This window comes from Cucurbita moschata, unplaced genomic scaffold, assembly GCF_002738365.1.
Source record: "Cucurbita moschata cultivar Rifu unplaced genomic scaffold, Cmos_1.0 Cmo_Scf00019, whole genome shotgun sequence".
Classification (NCBI taxonomy): domain Eukaryota; kingdom Viridiplantae; phylum Streptophyta; class Magnoliopsida; order Cucurbitales; family Cucurbitaceae; genus Cucurbita; species Cucurbita moschata.
In genome coordinates, this window is record NW_019268535.1 from 1447725 (window position 1) to 1470434 (window position 22710).

At 37.8% G+C, this 22710-nt stretch overlaps 5 protein-coding genes and 2 non-coding genes across 8 annotated transcripts; 4 read left to right on the top strand and 3 right to left on the bottom strand.

The window, feature by feature from the left end:
* The first annotated feature begins 20 nt into the window (after positions 1–20).
* Positions 21–101, top strand: TRNAL-AAG. The gene has a single exon. It is a non-coding gene; the product is annotated as a tRNA-Leu (tRNA).
* A 3029-nt stretch (positions 102–3130) lies between these two features.
* On the top strand, positions 3131–4705 carry LOC111457248. Its single transcript, XM_023099448.1, has 3 exons — positions 3131–3372; positions 3470–3562; positions 3642–4705. The coding sequence occupies exons 2-3, from the start codon at positions 3476–3478 to the stop codon at positions 4581–4583; spliced, it is 1029 nt and encodes a 342-aa protein (XP_022955216.1). The 5' UTR covers positions 3131–3372; positions 3470–3475; the 3' UTR covers positions 4584–4705.
* Positions 4706–5542: 837 nt separating this feature from the next.
* On the bottom strand, positions 5543–8216 carry LOC111457253 (protein transport protein Sec61 subunit gamma). The gene is made up of 3 exons (XM_023099458.1): positions 8005–8216; positions 7778–7898; positions 5543–5785 (listed from the first exon to the last, which is right to left on the bottom strand). The coding sequence occupies exons 1-2, from the start codon at positions 8096–8098 to the stop codon at positions 7783–7785; spliced, it is 210 nt and encodes a 69-aa protein (XP_022955226.1). The 5' UTR covers positions 8099–8216; the 3' UTR covers positions 5543–5785; positions 7778–7782.
* Positions 8217–9035: 819 nt separating this feature from the next.
* LOC111457250 (thylakoid lumenal 17.9 kDa protein, chloroplastic) lies at positions 9036–11215 on the bottom strand. 2 transcript variants are annotated; one of them, XM_023099453.1, is made up of 4 exons: positions 10889–11215; positions 10608–10722; positions 10430–10499; positions 9036–9473 (listed from the first exon to the last, which is right to left on the bottom strand). In XM_023099453.1, exons 1-4 carry the CDS (start codon positions 11182–11184, stop codon positions 9250–9252), a joined length of 705 nt encoding a protein of 234 aa, XP_022955221.1. In that variant the 5' UTR covers positions 11185–11215; the 3' UTR covers positions 9036–9249. The 2 variants fall into 2 exon arrangements, with proteins under 2 accessions (XP_022955221.1, XP_022955220.1); XM_023099452.1 differs by having other exon boundaries at positions 9060–9497.
* A 75-nt stretch (positions 11216–11290) lies between these two features.
* Positions 11291–11372, top strand: TRNAS-UGA. Its single transcript has one exon. It is a non-coding gene; the product is annotated as a tRNA-Ser (tRNA).
* Positions 11373–14986: 3614 nt separating this feature from the next.
* LOC111457252 (truncated transcription factor CAULIFLOWER D-like) lies at positions 14987–17011 on the top strand. The gene is made up of 7 exons (XM_023099457.1): positions 14987–15214; positions 15339–15414; positions 16234–16295; positions 16370–16469; positions 16548–16589; positions 16673–16714; positions 16802–17011. Exons 1-7 carry the CDS (start codon positions 15033–15035, stop codon positions 16883–16885), a joined length of 588 nt encoding a protein of 195 aa, XP_022955225.1. The 5' UTR covers positions 14987–15032; the 3' UTR covers positions 16886–17011.
* A 1194-nt stretch (positions 17012–18205) lies between these two features.
* On the bottom strand, positions 18206–21944 carry LOC111457244 (F-box/LRR-repeat protein At5g63520-like). Its single transcript, XM_023099443.1, has 10 exons — positions 21672–21944; positions 21446–21553; positions 21281–21373; positions 21066–21209; positions 20892–20993; positions 20722–20761; positions 20501–20647; positions 19444–19622; positions 19255–19373; positions 18206–18805 (listed from the first exon to the last, which is right to left on the bottom strand). Exons 1-10 carry the CDS (start codon positions 21885–21887, stop codon positions 18223–18225), a joined length of 1731 nt encoding a protein of 576 aa, XP_022955211.1. The 5' UTR covers positions 21888–21944; the 3' UTR covers positions 18206–18222.
* Between the last annotated feature and the right edge of the window lie 766 nt (positions 21945–22710).

Here is a 22710-nt window from a genome sequence, read left to right on the forward strand (position 1 = left end):
GTGATCAAATTTTTTCAAAAGTGGAGATGGCCGAGTTGGTCTAAGGCGCCAGATTAAGGTTCTGGTCCGAAAGGGCGTGGGTTCAAATCCCACTCTCCACACATTTTCTTTTTCAGACAGAATTCTCCTATTCTGGATCCGGGGTGGCATGTTATTTCTATGCTGTGGTGTTGAAGATTGTTAGGAGAGGAGTCTCACATCGACTTAATAAGTAAGGAATTCATCGGGAGGCATTTTGGGGAAGAGACTTTATGTTCAAAGTGGATAATATCATATCATTGAGGAGGTCTGTGATTCCGAACATGGTTTCTAACATGTAGTGAGTCGTGGGATATCAACCCAAGTCAACCACTAGCAAATATTATATTATGGAATGGTATCAAAGCCAAACATTGGGCGGTATGCGATCGAGAGCGCTTGGCCCAGGTGGGAAGGGGGGAGTGGATTGTGAGATCCCACATCGGTTGGAGAAGAAACGAAGCATTCCTTATAAGGGTGTGGAACCTCTCCCTAGTAGACAGGTTTTAAAACTGTGAGGCTAACGGTGATGCGTAACAGGCCAACGTGGACACTATTTGCTACCGATGGGCTTGGGCTATTACAAATGGTATTAGAGTCAGACATCGGGCGATGTGCCAGCGAGGAGGCTGAGCTTCGAAAAGGGTGCACACGAGGCGATGTGCCAACAAGAACGCTGGACCTTGAAAGGGGGTGGAGATTTGAGGGTTCCACATCGATTGGAGAAAGGAAACGAGTATCAACGAGGAGCGAGGATGCCCAACAGTAGGCTTGGGCTGTTACAAATAGTATCAGAGCTAGACACCGAGCAATGTGTCATCGAGGAGGTTGAGCCCCAAAGAGGGGTGGACACCAGACAGTGTATCAGCAAAGTCGCTAGACCCTGAAGAGAGGTGAATTGAGTGTCTCATGTCGATTGGATGGGTGGTAGGTGATTGATATCCGTTTACTGAATTCTGATACACATTTCTATCTAAAATAGTCAATGAATAGCTCATTACACTGAATTTATGAACTGATGAATGTATTTGCATATGTATGTGTTAAACACTTTCAGGTTAGGTAGGGAGGCCTCACATTCTAGTTCAAGGGGGGGGGGAGGTTCGTTGAAAGTACCAAACTAAAAGTGTAATAGCTCAAGTCCATCACTAGCAGGTATTGTACACTTTAGCCCGTTATGTATCGCTGTCAGCCTCATAGTTTCAAAACGCGTCTACTAGGGAGAGGTTTCCACACCCTTACAAGAAAGAGTTCGTCCCCTCTCCAATCAACGTGTGATCTCACTATCCATTCCCCATGGGGGTTCAACGTCCTCGCTGGCACATTACCCGATACTTGGCTTGCCCAAGCCTACTGCTTGTAGATATTGTCTGCTTTAGCCCGTTATGTATCACCGTTAGTCTCACGGTTTTAAAACATGTCTATTAGGGAGAGGTTTCCACACTCTTATAAGGAATGCTTCCTCCCCTCTTTAACTGGCGTGAGATTTCACAATCCATCCTCCTTGGGAGTTCAGACCTCGATGACACACTGTCCATTGCTTGGCTCACCCAAGCCTAACCTAGCAGATATTGTCCACTTTAACTCATTACGTATCGCTATCAGCCTCACCGTTTTAAATACGTCTAATAGGGAGAGGTTTCCACACTCATATAAGAAATGCTTCGTTCCCCCCACCAACCAATATGTGATCTCACAATCCACCCCCCTTGGGGGCCAGCATCCTCGCTGGCACACTACTCAATACCTAGCTTTGATACCAATTGTAACAGCCCAAGTCTACCACTAGCAGATATCGTCCGCTTTAGCTCGTTACGTATCACTCTCAGCCTCATGATTTTAAAAGACGTATGTTAGGGAGAGGTTTCCACATTCGTATAAAGAATAATTCGTTCCCTTCTCCAACCGACGTGGGATCTCACAAAAAGATTTAACAACAAAGAGGTGGTTGAAAGGTGACTCGAAAGGGACAAAAACGATTAAAATAGAACATCACTAACATTAAAAGTGAGCTTTTTCTTTTGAAATGGAAATGCAGGTCTTTGTCGAGGACCAAGTCTTCAATGAAATAATGTCTATTATTTAGTGTCAAATTGGTGTTGTAAAAGCTTTTAAGACAGATTTTAATATTATCATATGACGATTGTCTGTTTGTAATATGTTTGCTTGAGCATTTCATAAATGGCATATTCTTTCCCTTCACATTCATACAAAACCCAACGTCAATGCTTCTTCCGCACGTCATAGGATGGTTGCTCATTGCTAATCGATATTGTTTTCTTTGAGCTTTTCCTTTCAGACTTCCTCTCAATGTTTTTTAAACGTGTCGGCTAGGGAGAGGTTTTCACACCCTTATAAAAAATGTTTCGTTCTTTTTTTCAACCAATATGGGATCTCACAATCCACCCCGTTTTGGGGCTCAACGTCATCGCTAGCATTCATTCCCTTCTCTAATCGACGTGGGACCTCCCAACCCACCCCCCTTCAGGGCCCAGCATCTTTACTCGCACGCTGCCTCGTATCCACCCCCCTTTGAGGCTTAGCCTCCTTGCTGGCATATAGCGCAGTGCTTGGTTCTGATACCATTTGTAACAGCTCAAGCCCACCTCTAGCAGATATTGTCCTTTATGGACAATCTTTTGGGGTTCCCTTCGATTTTTTAAACGCGTATGCCAAGAAGAGGTTTCCACATCCTTATAAAGTATACTTTGTTCTCCTCCCCAACCGATGTGGGACCTCCCAACCCACTCCCCTTTAGGGTTCAGTATCCTTGCTGGCACACCGCCTCGTGTCCACCCCTTTTGAGGCTCAGCCTCTTCGCTGGCATATCGCCTGATGTTTGGCTCTGATACCATTTGTAACAACTCAAGTCCACTGCTAGCAGATATTACCCTCTATGGACAACCTCTTGGGGTTCCCCTCGTATGTCAGGAAGAGGTTTCCACATCCTTATATAGAATATTTCGTTCTCCTCTCCAACCGATGTGGGATCTCACCGAATTTAACCAATGATCATTCGTTTTGGCCAAGTCTTCTCAACTCCAACAAATATATATTGTTTATGTTCTCCCTAGTGGCCTTTATTAGTTTATTTACAAGCCAATTATACATGAACAACAAGTCTTTCTCAGTTTGACTTCTTAATTGCTACCCATTTCTCCCTCTTCCTCCATCATCTCTGCTATCAAATCTGCCATCATTTCATTCATGGTCTGCTCCTCTGCTCCTCTGCTGCAAGCAATAGCCTTTATGAGAGTGTTCTTCTAAACAGATGATCATAAACCTCGTACGAAACAAATTTGAAGATTGAACAAGAACATTGGAGAAGAATTTCGTTTGCTTATTGGATCTCAGGTATGGATTTCTGGGTTCATCCTCTCTCTCTCTCCTCTCTTTTTCTCTCTCTTTTGACTCAAATGGCTGATGGGTTTTCTTGTTTACAATGAATTAGGCCTTGATGGAAGGTCAAACTCAAGATTCAACCAATGTCACAGACATCAAGGCATCTACAGATGTTTTCAGGCCAAGTAGTATGGGAGTCAAGGTGAATCATCATGATGAACTCTTAAGAACAATTCTCATGTTTCTTGCTTTAATTTGGCTGAATTTTGTGTTTGATACAGAAAGCTCTTACAATGATACCTCCTCATATCATAGCAGAGGCGATTTCCACCATCACTGGCCTTGATCTAAGATGGTCAGGTCCTATAACACCAGCAGAAAGGCAATATGTAGAACAATATGTATTAGCCAAGTATCCACAATATGCACAACTAGATGGAGAAAAGATAGATCTTTCTTGCCTTTGCATCAACGAGGAATCAACCGATCAAACCACGTCGGATGATTGGCGAAAGTCGCCGAGAAACATCCCGAGAGAGCCTTCGACACCGTCGTTCGGAAGCAACCTTCCGAATCTGGAAGGAACCCCATTGGAGCCATCAAGATTGCTAGATATTCTCACCATGAAATGTTCATTTCCAGGGAGTTTCATATCAATTCCTGAAATTCAAGCTCAAAACAAAGTTTTGAAGCATTGTGGACTGCCTGATGAAGAGTATCTTGTTCTGTTCATACCAAGCTATAGGCTAGCCATGATGCTTGTAGGAGAAGCTTACCCTTTTTTCAGAGGGAATTACTACATGACAGTGATAAGAGATGAAGGAGATTGTATTAAAGAGTTTGCAAGTTTCAAGGAGTCTAAAGTGATAGAAGCACCGGAGAGTTGGTTGGATTTGAGGATTAAAGGATCTCAACTTAGTCAGTACTTTAGAAGGAAGTGTAAGCATAGTCCAAAAGGGTTGTTTTCTTATCCAGCTGATGTAAACGGGACTCGATACTCGTTGCATTGGGTGTCGGAGGCTCATCGGAACTCGTGGCACGTCCTTCTCGACGCGACTGCTTTTGTTGTTGGTGGGGAACGTTTGAATCCTCTTCTACATAGGCCTGACTTTGTGTTGTGCAGTCTTGATAATACACATGCAAATCCTTCTAGGATCATTTGTCTTTTGATTAGGAAGACATCGTTTGATACTACAATGGCAGCGTCCCAAGCAGCTGAATGATGAGTAGTTTGTTTGTCATGTGTTTCGGCTTCATTGTAATATCCATTTTATGCTGTGTAGCATCATCTCTTGGAACTGTTATGGATTGAAATTTCCTTAATATATATACTACATAAGTTTGAATGGATTCGGAACGGATTCTTTCGATGGCCACAATCAAAGTTGAAAGGGCTAGTAAAGCTAAATCGAGCTAGTTATCATATTGCCGTTAGTCCATGGTATTAAAACGCATCTATTAGGGGGAGGTTTCCACACACCCTTGTAAGGAGTGTTTCATTTCACTCTTCGACTGATGTGAGATCTCATTCGTTCAGCACACTCCACTCTCCAACCGATGTGGGATCTCATTCGTCCTTGCTGGCACACTGTCTAATGTCTGGCTCTGATACCATTTGTAACAGTCAAACTCGTCACTATCAGATATTGTCTTTTTTGGACTTTCCTTTTAGGACTTCCCCTCAAGGTTTGAAAACATAGTAGGGAGAGGTTTCCATACACCTTATAATTAATACTTCGTTCTCCTCTCCGATGTGGGATCTTATAACTCAAAAGAAACTCCAACCGAACCGATATGGGATCTCACAACTCAAAAGAGCAACTTCTCAAGTATATTAATTTCTAATGGATCAACCCCTCCATCAAGATAGACAATGGGCCCTCCCCTATATGATTGGAGAAGTTGTTTGGATGACGATCGAGATGACTTTCAACTTTATACACGTCGATAGTTGAGAAATGATTCTTGTATTTCAATAGGATGGCAGTGCAAAAAGGAATGTTTGAATTTGGATTGTGATGAATATCAAGCTTGTAATCAGGACGAGAATTCTGAACCACAATGATAATGTTCGTCCTGAACCACAATGATGATATTGTAAAGAACAATACTTTTCTGCATAACGATATGCATAAATTTTTTATCCACACCACCATTACATTGTTGGAAGATTTCTGCCAATGGCAAAGTACTGTCTAGAAATTTTATACCGAACTAGAGAAAAAGAACATGTTATAACATTGAGATATAAATAAAGCTCTTTAATATGAAAAGAAAAGTTTCCACAAATCCTAAGGTTCACTCGAATTTACGCACGCAGATTTGAAGTTCGAAAGGAGAGCTAAATGCTAAGTATTCCTCAGTGAACACAGATTGTACTAAACGTGACCGCCAGCTACCATCACCCTACGTACTTCATCATGACCTGAAAATCCATTGGCAAGACAAAATTAGGGCCTAAATTAACCGACGACATAAGCTTTTGATAACGTTCAACACGAATTGACTACTTGAATCGGGTGCAGGGGCTGAAAGGGAAAAGGAAATGATGGGGTTGTTGTAGTATTAAACAAAAACACACATTTCTATCCTTGAAGGCATATAAGAACACCAAAACAAATTTTCATGAATGATGCTGAAGGAGGGAAGACAAGCAGATCTAATGTGAGGAACATCAATCAACAATCACAACTTGAACAAATTAAGAGGAATTGAAGGTCCCAAAATAATGCAGTAAACATGCAAGCTACACCTTTATAATTATCACTACGGACTAGAAAGAAGTGCTTTAAGGAAAGTAAAAAGAGAGGTTCTTAATTTCCAGAACGAACACTCGCTAACTCGATCTTTTTTAAGGAAACTATTTACTCGAAGGGAGCATTTGAGCAAGCAAGAGTCTATAGGAGCAGGTCTCTGGGTCAGCAAGCTTGGGCACACCTTGACTATTCCTTGTTCCGGTCTAAGCCCACTACATTTAGTTACCAAGGTAACTCGTAGGATATTCAATTCTAGATAGGTGATGACCATCACTTAAAATCTTTCCTCTCGAAGTCGACTTAGATACATGACTCTTATAGACAACTAGATCAATCCAAGGTTGTTTATTTTAATGCATAGTATACTAATATTGATCTTTCTCACATAACTACCACTAAATCTTTCAGTTTTGTAAATTCCAAACACAGGCTTCCAATTCCTGCACACTACTTCCGGAGTTTCTCACTTCCAACCTTTCGGTTTTGGTGTTTGTTAGCAAACTAAACACTGCTTTAACATATACTCCCTGCTTCAATATCTTACACTTATAGCCTCCACCACTTTATATCTCCACCCCATTTCGATCCAACATTCAAAAACTATCTACACCAATAGAATGGCTAGATTCTAGCGACATGTTTTCTGTAGTGACATGTTGCTACAGAAGGTATCTAGGAACAGTAAAAACCTTGTTCATTCTTTCAGTGGAAGATGAAGAACGAGTAAAAAATGAAAAGAAGAATAAAGGGGTGAATGAGAGAGGAAATGAAGGTGGAAGAAAATGGTACAGCTCTCATGGGCGGAGCTAGAAACTTACTTAAGAGGGGCAAATTTTTACATCCCAACGTTCTTTACATATTATCTTTTAACACAAACTAAAAGAGGCAATTGCCCTCCTTCCATGTTGGCTTGCCTGCTGTCAGCTCTAATCAACAAATGTTTTTCAAATGCGCAAGAATGAATGTGCATGCACGCAGTGAGATGAGCGAGTAGAAGAAATGCTAACATCCACAACCAGTTCAAAACATAGATACGTCACCGCTATCCAGTACATAATTTATGATGTTCATAAAGTTTCAAAGAAGTTGAAGGTAAGAAGAACCAAACTACCAAGGAAATTCAGAAAATTACAAAATCAATAGTTTAATATACAAAGAAGATAGGGGAACTACAAACTAGATTTAAAACATTGAAACCACATCATCTGAAGAACGGTACTAAGAAAGATTCATTCCAACACGGATAGAAGCGTAGGAGTTAGCTAACAGAATGCTGCTTCTATAAAGTTTCCTAGCGATTCTCAATGGCAACAAAAGTAATCTAAGAAGGGGAAACAAACGTAAATCCAGAGCTAAAACGTCTTGAACATTAGGAGCAATATGATATAAAAGGCATCAATGTCAGTCGTACGATCTTCAATCGTTTGGATCCGTCAGGCACGAAGATATTTCATAAACATTGCATGCGCGTGGATCGAACAAAAATTTAAGAAGGAATAATCTCATCGTAATGCTCAACAACCAAAAATTTCACGAAGCAACCTTATTTCGCCGATCCGTCCCATAATAGCAAAAAACATCTATAGTACGAGCAGAATGCAGAACAAATACAAGCGAGATCGAAAACGGAAAAACATAGATCTATTAAATTGGATGCATACCTAATCTAACCAGATCCGACGATGATGTTGTTGATCGGAATAAAGATTAGCTTCACAAAGAAGCCTACGAAACCCATCACAACGAAACCGATGGCGGTACGGACGGCAACCTTAGTGAATTCTACACCACCACAACGTTGAATAAGTAAAATTGAAACAAAAAAACAAAATCTATGACCTCGATTAATTCAGATCCATGCAATACAATATCAAAGAAAGAAACATACCTTTCCGATCGGGTTTATGACATCTCTTAACGAGACGAACGCTGTCCTTGGCGAACTCTCTGAGAGGATCAACGACAGAATCTACGGCATCCATTACTCCTCGTTGCGAAGGGAACGTCAACAGAACAACAATCGAAATGTTCACCGAAATTTGGTTTCGCGTTTGATGGGGTTATGGCCGCGTGGAGGATTAAATACTTTGAGGCGCGCGCTGCAAGATTAGGGATTCATTGGGTCAAAATTGATGGACTGTCGCAATATTTGAATTCCCGGAAATACCCTTGAATCATCGGCTACGGTGGGTTTCTTTGGGGCCAAAGTACGGTAAATAATGATACAAAAAAATTATATATATATAAAATAAAAATCAATTATGGTCAACGGTCATGGAATTAATGTTTTGACTTAAAATTTATACTGATTTACTTCTTAATGTGAAAATTATTATTCAAATTTAATGAAATTTCTATAATTAGAAGTTTATTAGGTATATAAGTTATAAAGTCAAAACCATTAAATAATAAAAATTGTACATTTAATTTTTTTATGGAAATTTGTACCATAGAAATTAAATTTTTATTTTTGTAAAAAGTTAACTACCATAAATATTTTTAACCTAATGATTTTTTTAACCACTCGTATACTTTTACTCTCTTATTTTTTATAAGGGTGTGGAAACCTTAACCTAATATACATGTTTTAAAATTGTGAGCCTGACAACGATACGTAATGGACCAAAACGAACAATATTTACTAGCAGTGGACTTGGGCTGAGTTTTTACAAATGATATTAGAGTCGGACATCAGACGATGTGCCAGCGAAGACACTGGCTCTAATGGGATGCGTTGTAAAATCTCACATTGGTTGGAGAGGGGAACGAGGTCGATTGTAGAGGGAAATGAAGAATTTCTTATAAGCATGTGAAAATCTCTCTAGTAGATGCGCTTTAAAACTATGAGGTCGATGACGTTACCTAACAAGCAAAAGCGGACACAGATAGTGACTAGAATGCTCATCTGAATTCAATTTGAAAAACCTGACATTCCGACGTGTATTTTCACTTCAAGGGTAGTTTTGAAACATGAATCAAATGTCAAAAATAGTAATACAACTTTTGGAAGATGTCTTAACCAATTGAACCGAGCTAAACTCGAGCTCATCATACATATGAGCTCCTCAAGTGTAGTGACTACAAAGGAATGGGAAGAAAACAAAGAATATAGAAGAAACAAACAGGATTTGGATTAGTCAACCATAGATTCAAAGGTTGGAGAATACCAATCCAACTCCTCTATGATCTTCTTCATGCGTTCTTCCTGTCCTTTGGAGTCCCCTAAAGCAGTTGTGAAAGGATACACATAAGTCACTTTTGCTGCCATTATCCTGTAAGCAGCCACATCTCCTCTCACCAAAAACTCAATCACGTCCCGCCCAAAGTTCCCATCAACCTCAGCTTCCATGTACTGACCTGCATGTTCTTGTATAAGGATCTCTATCTTATGCGTTACGCTCGAGATATTAACATGAGATCTACACGAGAGGAAGTGACATCCCATGGGATTCAAGCTAAATTGTATGAAATTTATGCCTTCTAATGAGTTCTTGAACTACAAAAACATTTAATAGGCTTATTGTAATAGCTCAAGGCCACCGCTAACAGATATTATCCGCTTTGACCCGTTACGTGTCGGCATCAGCCTCACAGTTTTAAAACACGTCTGCTAGAGAGAGGTTTCCACACCCTTATAAGGAATGTTTCGTTCTCCTCTCCAACCAATGTGGGGTCTCAGAATCCACCACCCTTGGGACCAGTGTCCTTGTTAGCACACCTCCCAGTGTTTGGCTCTGATACCATTTGTAACAACTCAAGCCCACTGCTAGCAGATATTATCCGCTATGACCCGTTACATATTGCCGTCAACCTCACAATTATAAAATGTGTCTACTAGGAAGAGGTCCACAGTCTTATAATAAGGAATGCTTCATTCCCCTCTCCAACCGACGTGGGATCTCACACTTATGAACTAAAAGTGATTTTGTATTTAAAAGGTAACAAACAAACTTTCGCTTTTGTGCCAAATGTACATGATTTTCGAGACTTTTAAAGTTTAAACACGAACTTGAAACGTGAACCGTTCCATTCATTAGACACTTTTTACGGTTTAGAAACTTACGAGATGTCACCTTGAAAGTTTAAGGACTTATTAACTACGTTCTTAAGTGTTTCGGGATCAAAACAAGGATTCACTTCTGTCACTATGTCAAAACACTACGAAATTCAAAAGAACAAGCCAGATGGGTTGGCTCACTAATAAACAGAGTCCATTCTCATCTCTATCTCAGCAGTTCAATTAGAACATAAGGAGGTATATCAATTTGTAATGTAAATTTCAAATAAACTATTGATAATTTCAGTTCAATTACCATATGGGGTATCTTCCACCATCTGAATCTTTGCATTCCTCTGCGTTTCAAGGATCACTTCCTGCAGCTTCTGCAAATAAACGAAGTGGAGCAGAATCATGAAAGACAACACTATAAGAAGCCACTAACGTAAAACAACATTCAAGCAAGTGATACAGAGCTTTAAGCGAACTAAAACCTGAATCGGATTCCCAGTAAAACTCTCAGGAATGCTTAAAGAGAAAGCAAACGATGACGATTTGGGATTTGTAGAAACACACGACGGATTGGTTGAAGGACAGGGCCTAATCTTACTGCAATGTCAAGACAACATTTAGCTAAATTATCAATGATTCAGTTAAGAAAACAAATGCAAAATTAGGGCAGAAAGAAATTGGCGACAGTTCATGCTGTGAGCGAGACAATCAAGAGAAATTACAGAAGAAATGCAGAGATTAACGAGAAGAACTGAGAGCGTACCCGTTTTCAAGTCCGATTGGTAAGTCCTTGGATTGAGAGAAAGGAGTGGTGGGAGAAAGGGGAGAGGAGAGGGAGTTGAAGGAAGGGATTGCGAGAGAAGGAAATGGCGAAGTAAGGGTTATGGAGAGGGCGAAAGAAAGGAGATGAGAGATGAAAATTGGTTTGTGGTTTGGATTTGGAAGAGCCGCCATGGAAGGAGGAGAGGTTCGATTGAGGACGGCAGAGAGGAACTGGTTGTTCTTCTTCTTCTTCTTCCATGGCGAAACCAGGGCGGGGCGAAAATGGAGCGAACTCATGTTTCGTTCTGTTCCTCAATCGCATTGCCGCCTATCCACGTAATTGAGATAAGCTAAAAAACTAAAATAAAATTTACTTTTAAATTTAAAGTTTGATTAACAAAAAGTCGATATGTCCGAGTGGTTAAGGAGACAGACTTGAAATCTGTTGGGCTTCGCCCGCGCAGGTTCGAACCCTGCTGTCGACGATATTTTTCTTTTTTATTTTCTTTTCTACTTTTTAACTAGACAGCGTTCTTATTTACTTTCGCAATAAAATTAAAAAAAGAAAAGATTGGATAAATAAATTTCATACATATTTAATAATAAATAAAACTCTATCATTATCCAATTTTTAATAAATAATTTCTAATTTTTATTAAGAAAATTTAAAACATCCTAATAAATCAATAAATATTTTATATCATTAGATATAATTTCTAAAAATTTAAAATTTCAATAATATAATATAATCTTTGATATATATATATATATACACACACGTACATAAGTCGTTACATAAATCTCTTTCTTTCAAATAGGTTATCCCATATCAGTCGGCCAATCAACAAAGATCTGAAGAATGATCGACTCGTTTTTTAGCCTACGAAAGGAAATTCCATTAGAACATATAACAAAGGCGTGAATGGGAGAATGAATACGATACCATAAGGAGGAATTCCTCGTTCTTCCGAGGTCGTCCCTCTCATCGTGGTGAATTCCTCTGTCTCATCACTTGAAGATGGTTTTGAGAAGGAGAAACGACATGAGAAAGATGTGGAGGAGTTTGTCTCGGAATCACGAAACCGAATAGGGTAGAATTTCACACTGGTCTTACTAAAGAAGTGAGAAAGTGCTCAACGATGTATCGCGTCGCGGTCGCAAAATGGAAGTTTTTCACCTTTCTTAAGATAGCCCAGAAGGTCTTTAGGGCCGATTATATATATATATATATACACATACCTACATACATACATACACACACACATGAGCGAGGCAGGGTCGAGAACGAGGAATAATTTCTTCCTATTTCGTTCCTTATTTTGGCTTGAATGGAGCTTGTCTTTACGGATTAAATAGATATCTCTCCTTTCAAGCTATTTAAATTAAATAATAATTTATTTATTTATTAAATAATATAAATTAAATTAAAAAGGTATTATTTGATATTGATTATTTTGAAAATAAAATGAATGATAAGATCTTCGTACGTTCTAAGCTAACCCATTTTGGCATTTTCAAATAATTATATGCTTTTTTTGTGTGTGAATATTATTTTTTTATTCTAAGCTCGGTTGTCATAATTTGAGCTTATAATAAAAATGCTCCAAATTTTATGTTCTCATAAAGTAGAGGACACTTGTCGATCCGTTATTGGACCATTTCTTTAATTCATGACAGGTATTCGACAATTTTAATAATCTTTGCATATGTCCTATCAAATATGTCTATATTACCCATAATTTTCTTCTTTACACTCATTTTTTTTTATTGGATTTGAATTTATTCGAAACAAAGATAAGATAAAGACTAATAATGTGTGGAAAATGATAAATTATTTAATCATAGCGCAATATTTTGCTAAAAAAGAAATATAAATGGGATTGAAAGTTATGTCTCAATTAAAAATGTGCGTTTAATCTATTTGTGCTTGTATGTTCGATCGTTTTCGATTTTAGCCGACTTGCATCTACACTTGGCCAAGTTATACAACTCAATGTTGCCGTCGCATCTCATCTCGTCATCATCTTGATTCCCAACAACATGGCTCATGCATCGTGATGTCATCCCAAGTCTTAAAGACGGCTTCAACCATCGTAGCTTGCTCTATCAAGAATAAGCTCATGTGTCAATCATATCGCTAGGGCATCCTAGACATCCAGGTTATATCGTGGCACAAACCCTCTTGTGTTCATACACAACCACTTACTGACTCTATACTGAATAGCGAGTGCATATACTACCTATGACACATGGCTGGGGGCGTAATATTGGAGCACTTGGGTCATCTGACATTGTCCTTGAAAAACCCATTTTAGAGGAAGTCGCTCGAGACGATCGTCTCGCAACACTCGTCCACGTTGTGATAAACATATGTGCCACAAGATAGCTCGTTTAGGCTAAAAGGTCTCAGGGTGATAGAGACTGGTCTATTTTGAGACATTTTCTCATCTTTTTTGGAGTAGACATGATTTTGGCAAGTGGTTATACAATCCCTAAAGCATCAGTTGGGTGTCCGTCTTTTCATCTTTTATATTGACGGACTTAACTTCAGAGTCACATATCAAAACTTGAATTTTTGAGGTTATGGTTTAGGACCCTACTCGACCCTCTCCAACCTTACTTATGCCTCGACTTAGCTTTAATGCACACTCTTCTTAGTATATATCGTCCTCCTCGGTCGCATCATAACACTCATGTGATCGGATAGGCGTCAGAGAGTCACCACATTATCGGTCTGCATGTGGGAATCACAACTTACTGTCTTCATAATATAATCATGACATTTTCTCCTACTTAAACTAGTCATTGTCACGACGAACTCAGTGACACAACAGCATCGTATTGGATTGCGACACGTGGCGCCTCCAAATGAATAGATAAAGACACCATTAAGGGCCCACATACTTTTGTAATATTTGAATTGGAACCGCATAGCCCAATCAAAATTCGTAACGTTCGGATTTCTTTTTAAAGAAAAAATGAAAAAAAAAAAAAAAAGTTGATCTAGTGGGATTGAATTTACATTTTTTATTTTGTGGTCTAATTTCGATGATGGGTTGAGCCATCACATCATACGATAATGACGTGTCACTCATTCATTCGCTCTCCTAAAAGCTCATACATATTACTAATTTTAGTAAACTAATGATAATGGATTTATTTTTAAAAAAATAAATTATTAATTATACATTACTATCTCGTCTCAATTATAAAATATTTTAATTGAGTTAATATATAAGCATCGGACACTAGATTTTTTAAAAAACTAATTTAATTTAATTCAAAATATATCAGGTCGATAGAGTTTTTCAAATCACCGAATCTTTTTAAACGTCTCTAAATCTAAGTTAAAATTAGGTCGAACAAGTATATATTCTATTATCTTCATCGGTATGATAAGAATATTAGAGAATAAAGAATAATAATTATTCTTCTTCTTTACTATGATTCGATACGAGAATTTGATAGGTTGACGTCAATTTTGTTATAATTTAAATAAAATACTAAACAAATTTGCATAACCATAATTTAATTTTTATTTTCTTGAAAGTAATTATAAGAGATATTGCATCAAATACCCATCAAATAATTTATATTACAATTTTTAATAAAATATTTTATTTAGAATTATTTAAAACTTTTAAATAATTTATTTTAAAAAAATTATTATCCAACCCGTTAATATATATATATATATATATACCATCAAATAATTTATATTACAATTTTAATTTAATCATTTATCAACTTGATAATATTTTAGTTAATGAAATCTTTTTACCAAAAGAAAGATAAAATATTTTATTTAGAATTATTTAAAAATTTAATCCAACCAGTCAAAATATATATATATATATATATTAGGTTAGAAAATGAAACGGCGTCGTATCGTACAATCAATCTCATTTTGGAATAATTTAATTTCCTGTCTTCATGGCGCGGTCAATTTTCTTTATTTATTTTATTTATATTTTCTTATTATATATATTATTAAACGCCGCCAAATTTAAACCATGTATTTTTTTTTTTATTATTTTTTTTTTTTAATGCGCTATATATATAAATATATGAAGGAAACTTAATTCTCTGAGCCTCATAGTTTTATCTATTTTTGTAATAAAAAAATAAATAAATAAAATAAAAGAATGGGAAGAGGCAAAGTTGAGGTGAAGAGAATTGAAAATCCGACAAGTCGGCAAGTGAGCTTCTCGAAACGTCGGAATGGCGTTTTGAAGAAAGCTTATGAGCTGGCCGTTCTCTGCGACGCCGAGGTCGCCGTCGTCATCTTTTCCCCCTCCGGCAAGGCCTACCAGTTCTCCAGCCATGAGTTCCTACTTCTTTTTCTCTTTTATTTATTTATTTATTCATCTTTGTATTTCCGAGTTTTATTATTAGATACAAAATTGAAATATATTTACGCTCGGTGTGTGTTTGGTTTAATTTTGCGACAGCATAGACGGAACCCTAGTTAGGTACAGAAAGTACGTCGGCCAATCACAATTCAACCATCCGCTTTCACGAGCTCTGGTATTTCATTAGTTAATTGATTATATATTTTGATTTGGGTTAGGGTGGTTTGAAAAATTCGATGATACTAACAGCCCTTTGGATTTCGTTCAAATAAATGAAAGTTTTTATGGGTTACGAGATACTCCTGGAATTCACGATTATGTCTAGGTTTGCATTAGAAATGATCGAGATGGAAAAAAAAAGAACCCTCTGTTTCATCAAGGGTCTTCTCGGAGACATCCAAGAGTTAGTGGCAGCCCACTTTATAACCGCTTCAACTTTGACCGAGTCTACTGATATACCTTCTTTTGTCTCTTGGATGTTTGAAGATCGATGATGAAATAAAGGGTTATTTTCTTCTTTATGTCGACCATGTTGTTGCAAATTTGGAAAGCATGGGGAACTCCAGGTCGTATCGTACTACTCTATCGTCTTATATCGTTGTTTAGCGCTCAGGAATGTCTTTTGGTTTTTTATACAATTATATATGACATATTTTTATTTTTACTTTAATTCAATATTTAAAAATAAATAAATTGATATTTTAGGTATTAACATTTTACCTTATTTGCGAATCAACTCAATTCAAATATTTTATGATTGGGGTAGGTTCGGTTTATTATTTAGTAATAACCCGAATAAATGGGTTGAATCTAATGCCCTAATCCGACCCGACCCAGCTCATAAACGCCCTGTATAGTTTGAAAAATGTTGAATTCAAGAGCTTAAAGCCCTAGAAACCCAATCCGACCCAACTCATAAACACTTGTATAAGCTTAAAGTCCTAGAAACCCGACCCGACCCAACTCATAAAAGTTCATTATTATTGAATTGTAGGTTTGGAAGAGTGAGATGGAGGACATGAACAGAACAATAAGCAGCTTAGAGGCAAGATTAAGGTACATTTAAATTTAATTTATAATATTTAACTATTTCTCTTTATTAAAAAAATAATAATAATAATAAATTACAGGCATTTTTCGGGTGAGGATCTCGAACCGTTGACAATTAAGGAGTTAAAACGGTTAGAAAGACAACTAAGCGTCGGAATCGAACGTGTTCGCTCTAAAATGGTAAATAGCAGCTAATAAATCCTAAAATTAAATAATTTAAAATTTTATTAAACATTTTTTAAATTTTATTTTCGACAGAGACGAATTATATCAGAACATACAAGTCAGCTCAAGAAGAAGGTAAAATCATCGATTTTTACTGCAAGATTTTTATCCGTTATTGTTAAAATTTAACTGTTGGGTTAAATTAAAATTTACTGCAGTATAAGGGCCTGCAAGAGGAGCATAGCCGTCTGCAGAAGAGAGTAAAAATTTTCCAAAATTTACCTCTAGAATTAATTTTACCGTTTATTTATTATTTATTATTTATTTAATGTTTTATGTATTTTCAGCTGAACCAGCTTAAGGATGTGGCTGACACGACCACAAGAGTCTCAGATGCTGATGGTGTCTCTGTACTTGAAATGTTTGTATAACTAAATATAAATATAATCTTAATTTCGTCTTTAACAATTATTAAAGACGGTTTGAGTTCCACGATAAACATATATATGTAACAATTCAAGATCACCGCTGGTGAATATTATTCTCTTTAGACTTTTCCTTTCGGGCTTCCTCTGAAATTTTTTAAAATGAACGTTTCCATACTCTTATAAATAATGTTTCATTCTTCTCTGTAACCGATGTTGGGATCTCAGTACCTAACCCTTTTAGCATACTCTTGTTGCTATTTTTTTTGTAGGTCAAGTTCTATTAATAAAAGGACGAAAACCCTAAACTCTGATTCATCGAGAATTTCTTCGACTTATCTTAGAGAATATTACAAAAAAAAATGTAATTTTGGAGGGAATTTATAGGTTCTCAGCATATTCAAGCGGATAAGGTTGATACACGTTTCGTAAAAATCTAGGTAACTTGTGTGGTAGATAAGATAAAAGTAATATATTCCATATAGAAAAAATAAAAAGAAGATATATTCTTAATTATCCATGAGGTAAAAGTAATATATTCCATAAAGCATTTTTTTTCATAGGAATAATATGATTGAGGAAAATAAACATGCTTAAAAAATCGGAGCGAGTTGTGTAAGATAAGTAGATAACGTGATCATGTTATGTTTGTCTAGGATGTGTTGTCCATGGCCACATGGAACGATCACCAAAATTATGTCTACTCCAGCTAGGGCTAAAATGCCCCAAAAATACGGGGGATGTGACTAGTTGTCTATTCTTCCTAGTCAGGTTATATGCTATCAAAGTCGTTGCTAATTTGCTTTTAGGCCTATAACATTACTTTCTTTAAAATTATTTTTTTAATGTATCTCCTCGCTCACATTCTCTTAAACATCTTTCTCAAACGTGACTTGAGGCTCGAGTATACGTCGATATTGTCTGCAAAACTCCAAATTTCACACGGATGATTTGTTCACTGGGTTAGAACAAGTGTCACACAATTATTGTCCCGCTGCAACAAGAGTGAGATCGGATGATTTGTTCACTGGGTTAGAACAAAGAGTGAGATTGTGACGCTGCTGAAGACTAATGGGCCCATCAGATGTCAAGTTTGGATTCTAAATCCTACGTAGAGAAGAAAAATGCTATTTATAGTGGAGTTGAAACGATGTGTTAAACGTTTTACCCTGCAATGTGAGACACAAACATCTCGAAGACTATTGATTGAAGTACTTGAATGTCATTTCAATACGATATAAACATTATAATTTGTAATTATTTTCATAATGAAAATACTTATTCAGTTAAAGACATAATTTACATAAACCAAAACTAAGACAAACAACCATTTTTTTGTTCTACTAATTTACTAATCCATCTGTATGAGACATCACTAGATAAACTGTACTATAAACATGCAAGCAACGGTGAATAGAATCCTTGTCCTCGTCATCCTCATCATCATCGTCGTCCTCGTCATCATCGTTGTCGTCGTCGTAATCATCATTATTATCATTGTCGTCGTCGTCGTCATCATCGTTGTCATCGTCGTTGTCGTCGTCCTCCTCCTCCTTCTCCTCCTTCTCCTCCATCCTAATCGACCTAGTAAAGGCCCGACCGATTTCCTTGGCACAAAACACCCCGGCAAACGGAACTCCTGGGAAGTTTTCGGTAAAGGGCGATGTATTGACGTTTGGACGTCCAAAATAGGCCGGTCCTCGACAATGGCAGGAGAAAATGAGGCCACCAAAAACTTGATTCTTCTGGGGGGCAGTGTTAGAATTTGCAGTGGCTCTGGTTATGGGCAGTGGCTTTAGAGTTGCAAGATGTTCCAATGCTATGTAGGAAGAAGAAGAAGCAGTTTGGGAATCTGAATGGTAGAATAAGAAGGAATCTCCTGGCCTGATTCCAACGCCATCCACTACAAAATACTCCTTGTCTCCTCTGTTCAAAATTTGTGGTATTTCAAAGGTATATCTATGTATTAATACTTCAAGATTTTGTAGTTTTTCTCCTATTTTCCCCAAACCCTAGCCCCACCCCTCTCCCTTTCCCTCCACTCGACCACCCATGCTGACACCGATACCGACACTGTGAGATCATGGAGAGGGAAACGAAACATTCTTTATAAGAGTGAAGAAACCTCTCCCTAGCAGATGCATTTTAAAACCTTGAGCGTTGAACTTGGATTATTACATACACCAACATTAACATCTCTCAATCGTCCAAATTACCAAATAAAAACTAAGCTTACATGGGGCAATTGACACTACTTAAGGACTCAAACCTGAGTGATCTATCCATGACCGATCTCGGTTCGAGTCCAAGTAGCGGGATGCCGAACTATGAAAACTATTTATAAAACTATCAATTTAGAGATGAAAAGGGCTTACCCTAAGACTTTGTACATGGCCAAGGATGTTGAAGGACCCAAGTTTTGTGAACCAATGGTGTGTTCTCTGTTTTGCCTGACCCCAATGAACAGGTCAGTTTCCAGATCGTCGTATTCAATCTGCAATTTCAACTTATGAGACACTCAAAACCCAGAAAGTTAACGAAAATAAAGCCAAAAATCCGGGCACCTCTTCCTTGAGAGCCTTTAGGATGCTATGCCCATAAAGGATCTCATCATCTCCTTCCATTAATGCAGAGAGCCACGTGAATCTCGACCCTCTTACTTTGGTGGATGCAGCTCTCAACTCTGGCCCAAAAGGGATTGTTCCAGTCGATGATGTGAAATGGAAACTTGTTTCGCCTAAACCTGCCAACAATGCAACAGTTCTATAAGAACAAAGGACTTTAAAGAACTTTAAGGAGCCAACATGAAGCTGATATTCGTCAGTGAGATCTCACATCGGTTGGGTAAGAGAACGAAACATTCTTTATAAAGGTGTGGAAACCTTTCACTAGTAGAGGCGTTTTAAAAAATATTGAGAGGAAACTCGAAAGGGTAAGCCAAAAAGAAAAAATCCAAATAGGACAATATCTGCTAGCCATGGGCTTGAGCGGTTACAAATGGTATCAGAGCCGAACACCGAGACGAAGGGGGGTGGACACTAGGCGGTGTGCCTACGAGGACGCTGGGCCTGGGGTGGATTGTGAGATCTCATATCGGTTGGGGAGGAGAACAAAGCATTCTTCATAAGGGTGTGGAAAACGTGGAAAACGAGGGTGTGAAAAGCTCTTTATAGGCGTTTTAAAAATCTTGAGAGAAAGCCCAAAAATGACAATATCTGGGCTTGTTGCCCCAACGGAGGTGGACACTGTGCCGTGTGCAAGCGAGAATGCTAGACCTTGAAGGAAGTGGATTGTGGGATTCCATGTTGGTTGGGGAGGAGAAATAAGCATTTTTTTTTTATGAGGTGTGGAAAGCTCGAAAAGAAAAGCCGAAAGAGGACAATATCGGTTAGCGGTGGGCTTAGTGCCTACGAGAACGCTGGATCCCGAAGGGGGTGGATTGTGAGATCCCACAACGGTTGAGGAGGTTTCATTTCTTATAAAGGTGTGGAAACCTCTTTCTAGCATATGCATTTTAAAAACCCAATAGGAAAAGTCCAAAGAGAACGATATCTACTAATGATCGGCTTGGACAGCATCCGAGCCAACTTTCCTAAGACAATCAAAGTAAATGGTTGCTACCTTGAGGCTTGATTTTGTCCCTTGCAAGTACTAAAGCTACAGCATCAAGGGAAACCCCTTCAATACTGTTGATTGTTCGTCTGCTTTTGCTCAAGAAAAAGCCACATGCATCGCCCACAATCACTGTCTCTTCATCCATAGCAGAATCTGAAGGGGAACCAACAATTGTCAAAAAGGATTGAGTAATGGATAACCTGCAAATTGATTGGCTATCTACTTACCCAGCTTAGCAAGGATGGGTTTAATATCCACAAGATGATCCTGCAACATAATCAGCATCCATAGAATGCATTTGAAAAACAAGTCAAGATCTCAAAGATTCATTCGATTCATTCGAATTAACCTTTCAAAATCGTTTTTAAGCATTTGAAAAGTCATTTCAAGCACTTACTCCAAATAATATGATACAGGAAGGAGATGTGGAATCAGAGACGGAGGCAGTGAAGTCCTTGATATCCATTATAAACTTGTCAACCATGGCTCCTTGAAACACCTGAAAATGGTTCTATTTGTTTGTTGGACATCTATTTATTGATATTTTCATCGACATTTCTATAGTATTTACCTTGTTCGAGCGAGGGAGCGAGATTTCATCGATCTTAAATCCGGGCAGAAACCCGACAGCCAGGACAATGCCTCGATTTCGATTGAAGATTGAATTGTATTCTTGAGTTTCAAGATCATAATCAGCTACTGATTCCCATTTAACCTGTGGATTTTGTTTGTGAAACTTAGCAAAAACGTCGAAATGTGTATAAATGTTTAGGTTAAAGCTCAAACCTCCTTGACTTCATTGGTTAATGCGCCTAAGCCCATTATGCCTCTCGCTGCGTTTGTTATCACAGGAGTTCTTGAGCCCAATTCCTTAGTGATCTAACGAAACCCTAATTAATTAGACCATGAAAGGATACACAATTTGATTAAAATTAGGGATGAGAGAAATACGAGATGATGAACGGCTTCCAGATTGAACTCCACGCCGATACAGGCAATAGCGAAATGCGGCCGAATCGGCTCCGACAGAACTTTCTGAAGGACCTCCTCTACCGCAACCTGCAACCAAATTACACGACAGCCAGAGCAATTGATACATCCGTTGATCGGAAAATCAAACGCCGAGTATTACCAATCAGTAAATTGACGAAAGAAATAAAAGAGAAACAAGGCGAACGTGAAGAGAGGGATTGAGGGACACGGCGGAGGAGAATTTAGGGCGGCAGAGGATCCGATTGCAAACGGAGTTCCATGTTTTACAAACGCAGCCCGCCGATGCGAAGGATCGAGCCGGAAGTCTGCCTAAGATGTTGCGAAGAATGTCGTCGTTCAACGGAGAAATTCCTCCTCCTCCGCCGCCGTCTACTCCCCCTGCTCCGATGACCGTCTCCATTGACAGTGAATCAGCCGTTTAATTTGGACGGTTTTTTCTCTGTTTCTCTTCGTTTCCTGAAAATATTCAGTTCCGTTTTGGCAGATTTATATAGATTTTGGCGTGAGCGGTAGGTGAGACTGAAACGACGGCGTTTCTCACCAATGAATTTAATAATAATAAAATATATAATTAAAAAAAAAACTTATAATTTACTTAAATAAATGAAACAAACCAACAGAAAAGTGGGATCCATTTGGAAACGAAATATGAGCCACACGATTGGAAGATAAAATCTGGATCATCAGATCGGACGGAGCTCGTAACTTGATAACGTGTACCCGAAAACATGGGATTTTAATCCCTAAAGAACCGTTTCCTGAATTTCGTCTTTGAGAGGATTCTCTTTGAATTCCAATGTGTTTTGGTCTTTTTCCAATTTTTGCTGATCGCTCCCTAAACTTTGAATTCCAATGTCTTTTGGCCCTTTCCAATTTTTGCTGATTGCTCCAAACTTTTTCTTTAATTCTTTTTTCACCCCTCAACTTTTAAAAAATGTCTAATATATCCTAAAATTTTTATGTTTAAATATACATTAAATTATTTAATATGTCCCTAAACTTTTTAAAAGGAAGGTATGATATATCTCTAAATTTTTAATTTTATTTTAATAAAATTTATGCACGATGACATTTAAAATTTTGATTTTATGTTTAATATATTCCTAAATTTTAAATTTTGAATTAAATTTTTATTTAATTTCAAGTCAAATTTTGGGGCTTATGAAAATTTTACTTGAATATATTTGCATGGTTTTTTTTTTTTTTTTTTTTTTACTTTTTAA

Coding starts and splice junctions, on each gene's coding strand:
- LOC111457253 (XM_023099458.1), bottom strand. CDS start 8,098: ATGGATGCCGTAGATTCTGTCGTTGATCCTCTCAGAGAGTTCGCCAAG. Junction 7,899..8,004: donor TCATAAACCCGATCGGAAAG/GTATGTTTCTTT, acceptor GTGGTGGTGTAG/AATTCACTAAGGTTGCCGTC.
- LOC111457248 (XM_023099448.1), top strand. CDS start 3,476: ATGGAAGGTCAAACTCAAGATTCAACCAATGTCACAGACATCAAGGCA. Junction 3,563..3,641: donor CAAGTAGTATGGGAGTCAAG/GTGAATCATCAT, acceptor TGTTTGATACAG/AAAGCTCTTACAATGATACC.
- LOC111457244 (XM_023099443.1), bottom strand. CDS start 21,887: ATGGAGACGGTCATCGGAGCAGGGGGAGTAGACGGCGGCGGAGGAGGA. Junction 21,374..21,445: donor TGGAAGCCGTTCATCATCTC/GTATTTCTCTCA, acceptor GGGTTTCGTTAG/ATCACTAAGGAATTGGGCTC. Junction 20,994..21,065: donor CGCTCCCTCGCTCGAACAAG/GTAAATACTATA, acceptor AACCATTTTCAG/GTGTTTCAAGGAGCCATGGT.
- LOC111457250 (XM_023099452.1), bottom strand. CDS start 11,184: ATGAGTTCGCTCCATTTTCGCCCCGCCCTGGTTTCGCCATGGAAGAAG. Junction 10,723..10,888: donor CCAATCGGACTTGAAAACGG/GTACGCTCTCAG, acceptor TTGACATTGCAG/TAAGATTAGGCCCTGTCCTT. Junction 9,498..10,429: donor GGTGGAAGATACCCCATATG/GTAATTGAACTG, acceptor CGCATAAGATAG/AGATCCTTATACAAGAACAT.
- LOC111457252 (XM_023099457.1), top strand. CDS start 15,033: ATGGGAAGAGGCAAAGTTGAGGTGAAGAGAATTGAAAATCCGACAAGT. Junction 15,215..15,338: donor TACCAGTTCTCCAGCCATGA/GTTCCTACTTCT, acceptor ATTTTGCGACAG/CATAGACGGAACCCTAGTTA. Junction 16,296..16,369: donor AGCTTAGAGGCAAGATTAAG/GTACATTTAAAT, acceptor AATAAATTACAG/GCATTTTTCGGGTGAGGATC.